General features: G+C 44.1%; 1 protein-coding gene and 1 pseudogene across 1 annotated transcript in view; both read left to right on the top strand.

Annotated features, from left to right (window-relative positions):
• Positions 1–926: 926 nt before the first annotated feature.
• The window catches only part of LOC102834994 (folate receptor alpha-like), a gene marked incomplete at its 5' end in the record, with an annotated part of 12,193 nt that continues 8,850 nt past the window's right edge, over positions 927–4,269 (top strand). The window contains one exon of the mRNA XM_006870385.1: positions 927–1,082. Within this exon, the coding sequence (XP_006870447.1) occupies positions 927–1,082 (156 nt within the window). The remainder of the gene's footprint in view (positions 1,083–4,269) is intronic.
• Positions 3,163–3,557, top strand: LOC102814490 (annotated as a pseudogene).

Genomic DNA, 4,269 nt, shown 5'->3' on the forward strand with positions numbered 1-4,269 from the left:
CAGCGGACCTGTATAGGGTTTCTGAGGAGTGGCTGGTAAATTTGAACCGCCGACCTGGTGGTTCAAACCAACCTAGCAATCCAATGCTTTTTCTACAACACCACACCAGGACTCCAAGTATACAAAAGCATTATGAAAAAGTTTGAAACATTGCAAAAATTTCAAAATGTTTCAAAGAGGCTCAAAATGAACACATGCTGTTGGCAAAATGACGCTGATAGACTTGCATGATGGAGGGGTTGCCCCAAACCTTCAATTTGTAAAATACGTAATTATCTGCAAAGCACAATAAAGTGAAGCACAATATAAAAGGTATGCCTCTAATAATGTAATTCAGCATAGAATGATTTTGTTGTTCGTATTCATATAATCTAAGAAATATTCAATTTAAACAATTTACAACTGTATCATATTAATCTATGATTAAAATTGATAATAAACATGACTAAGGATTTGGTGGGTCTGGTTCAGAAGCAGGTCCATGGGGGATGGTGACTGCACTGGGTGATGCCAACCCTAGTGACACCATCACTTCTGCCCCTGTCAGTAAGCAATGCCCTGTGCTTCCTCCCTGTGCAAATTTGGGAGGAACTGCAGAACTGAAAGGGCACTCAGATTGTGTACAAAACGCTGGCCAAATCCAGAGAGAGGCGGTGGCTCCTGTCATACCAGAACAAGTGAGTGTCAGGCTGGAAGCAGTGTGGGGGTTGAGGGATCATAAAGGGATTCCTACCCCCAGACCTGGGATGATCCAGGGAAGGGCTTTTTCTCACTTTAACCTGCGTTTCGTTCCTGTGGGTATCTCTTCTAATACCAATGAATTGCAGGGTCAGGAGGGCTTGAGAGGGGATCTGGGGACCTCAGGAGATTCAAGTAGTTGCTGCCTCTCTCAGGCCTTGCCCATCTTTGAAGTTTGACACCTCTGGAAAATGACACAGCTGCTATTACTTCTGGTTTCTGTGGCCTCTGCATGGGGTGCCCACCCCAGGGCTCCCCAGGACAGGACAGATCTGCTCAACGTTTGCATGGATGCCAAGCACCACAAGGCAAAGCCGGGCCCTGAGGATAAGCTGCATGACCAGGTGAGGACAGAGGGGGTCTGACTTGGGTTTGCGACTTGACCCTGGCAGGGAAGAAGTTAGGGAGGTGGGAAGGTTAGCTGTGTATATGTGTTTGTGTGTTTTGGGGGGGTGGGGAGAGACAGAGAGACTGAGGTGATCCTAAAGGGTCTCCTGCCAGGAGGCCACCAAATCTAGATAATGGAGACACCATGTATCTAACATTCACTGTGAGCCAAGTAGAAGTCCTGGATGGAGAAAGCCGTTAAGCGCTCACTGAAAGGTGGGTGGTTTGAACCACTCCGAGGCACCTTGGGAGATAGACCTGATAGGCAATCTACTTCTGAAACCCTAGGGAGCATTTCTACATGGCACACATAGGGTCCCCAGAAGTCAGAATCAACTCAATGGCAACTAATAATAAAAACACGATCTAAGTGCTTTCCTTACATCATGTCAGTGAGTGGGCCCAGAGTCTGCTTGGTAAGTGAGCGGTATTCTCTACTTACACAAATGAGGAAATTGAGGCTTAGAGAGGACACAGGTACATATGAAAATTGAGAGGCCAGTCATTAGCAGGGGCCAGGAGAGGGATTGACTGTTCTATTCCTAACCTTAATTATGTGCCATTGCTGGAGCTCAGAGGCAAGGTAGGGGAGGAAACAGGTCCTGTGGCCATGACACTGCAAACTGGCAAACAGGCCAAGTCCCCACCCCCATGAGGATAAAAGAGAGTAACATACCAGATATGCTGGGAAGATTTCCCAATAAAGGGGGTATTGACTTTGGCCTTAGAGGATGAGTTAAAGTTTTCCAGGAAGACAAAAGAGGAAAGGGTAGCCTGGTATAGGACAGCATGTGCATGGGTTGAGGAAGAACATAAACCGTGACAAGAAAGGTAGTGTGGTCAGAGCCAAAAGATGCTGCTGCCACAGGTGGGGCGGGGGGAGGAGAGGACAGTGTCCCCATTTTATAGGTAAGTACATTGAAGTAGCTCAGAAAACTTGAGTTGAACTCCAGGTTCATGAGAGAGACTCGGATTTCATTCCTTCTGGTCTCTACTCTGCTATGTACAAAGTTTCAACATTGTCAGATGGCTCGGGTCCTAGGGGGGACTGTGGTATGCACAGATACTAGGGCTTTGGCACAAAGAGAGGGAAACCCAAGCAGCTCCATCACTTCTGAGTCATTTTCAATATTTCATTTACTTTTATTTTTAAGCTTTTATTTTGAATTGAGTGATAGTTTACAGGGCCGATCATCAGTTTTGTACTCAACCAATTGTATTGTGTTTCACGGAAATGATTATAATCCCCTCCAGGCACCATCTGTTAACAGTATTTACCTCTATACCTTTTTTTTGTTTTGTTTTTGATGTACACAAAACACACAGAAAATATAAATTCATCTAAATGACCAAAAAGGAGCTTTGGTAGTGTAGTGGTTACGAATTGGGCTGCAAACCTTAAGGTCAGCAGTTCAAAACTACCAGCTGTTCCGCCGGAGAAAGATGAGGCATTCTGCTCCCGTAAAGATTTACAGCGTCAGAAACCCTGTACAGGGTCGCTATTGGTTGGATCCGACTCGAAGGCACTTAACAACAACAACAACAAATGACCACAGGGCACATTTTGCAAGCCTGCCTCCTGCCAGCCAGCACACAACCTTTCTCATTCCATGGATGTTGAGTCCTCAGCTGCTCTATCTCTCTATGCCATCGTCTCTGCTTCTATTTCTGGTTAGAATCCCACACTTGGCTCATGGTCCTAGGGTCCTCTGTTCCTGGAATGTTCCTCCCCTCTTTTTTTTACACGTCTTCTACCTTTATAGTTGTGACGATCTCAATTAGTTATGAACATTTCATTTACTTTTAATAAATCTCTAGAAAACTTTCTCTTTACCAAGAGATTATGCAAGGGAGTCTTGGGTGGTACAAACAGTTAACATACTTGACTGCTAACCGAAAGGCTAGTGGTGTGAGATCACCCAAAGGTGCCTCAGAAGAAAGCTCTGGCTATTTATTTTTTTTGGGAAAAAAAAAAAAAAATCCACCACTGAAAACAATATAGGGCAGAGGGAGATTAAAAAAGGGATCAAGTGTGTTTCCAAAATGGCTGCAGCGATGGATGTGTATACCCCCAGTGGCACCAACAGCAACAGCAGTGCAGGCAAGAAGCAATTTGAGGTGGGGGAAAAAAAAAAAAAAAGCACTTTGATGTGGAATGCAGTAGCCCTCTGGGCCTAGGATATTATCGTTGATACTGTATGATCTGCAGGAACCCCATTATGGATCTTTGCATAGTATGTCAAGCTAACCAGGCGTCTGCTACTTCAAAAGAGTGTACCATTATATGGGACATCTGTAACCATGCTTTTCATTTCCACTGCATCTCTCGCTGGCTCAAAACACGGCAGGTGTGTCCATTGGACAACAGAAAGTGGGTATTCCAAAAGTATGGGCACCAGACTAGAAAAAGTAAATTCTTCTATCAAGCTTAAGTATTTTGTTATTTGCTTAATGAATTGCCCTCCTGTTACTTAATTATAAATTAGATTGAACCATGTATTTTCTGCTTTGTCTTTCCAGTTTGTTGTGTTAATGCAGCCATATTGTATCCTGTCAAATAAAGCCCAGCTGGAATCTTAAAAAAGAAAAAAGATCAAGAACTTAATGTGAAAAGCCAAGACACAGTCACAGATCTCTGAGGGAGATAGATGGTTCTTAGTGACAATGACTATAATAGTTGCCATTTTTGTTAAGCCCCTGCTATAGACCAGGACAAGGAGTCCTGGATTACTTGCTGGGCTGCTAACTGCAAGGGCTGGAGTTTGAATCTATCAGTTCTGTGAAAGAAAGATGAGGCTTTCTGCTCCCATAAAGATTTACAGCCTTGGAAACCTATATAGGGTTGTTATGAGTTAGAACCCATGATGTGGCACACCACCACCACCACCATAGACCAGGATAGCTAACCACAAGGTTGGCGGTTCAAAACCATCAAGTGCTCCTCAGAAACCCTACACAGGGTTTCTGTGAGTCAGAACCTATTTGATGGTATTTAACAACAACAACAACCAACGTCAAATTGATTCTGACTCGTAGTGACTCTGTCTAAGGTTTCTGAGGCTGTAAAGCTTTATGGGAGCAGAAACCCTCATCTTTTTCCCTTGGGGCAGCTGGTGGGTTTACTGACCTTGTGTTTTTTTGTTT

This window comes from Chrysochloris asiatica, unplaced genomic scaffold (assembly GCF_000296735.1).
Source record: "Chrysochloris asiatica unplaced genomic scaffold, ChrAsi1.0 scaffold00140, whole genome shotgun sequence".
NCBI classification, from domain to species: domain Eukaryota; kingdom Metazoa; phylum Chordata; class Mammalia; order Afrosoricida; family Chrysochloridae; genus Chrysochloris; species Chrysochloris asiatica.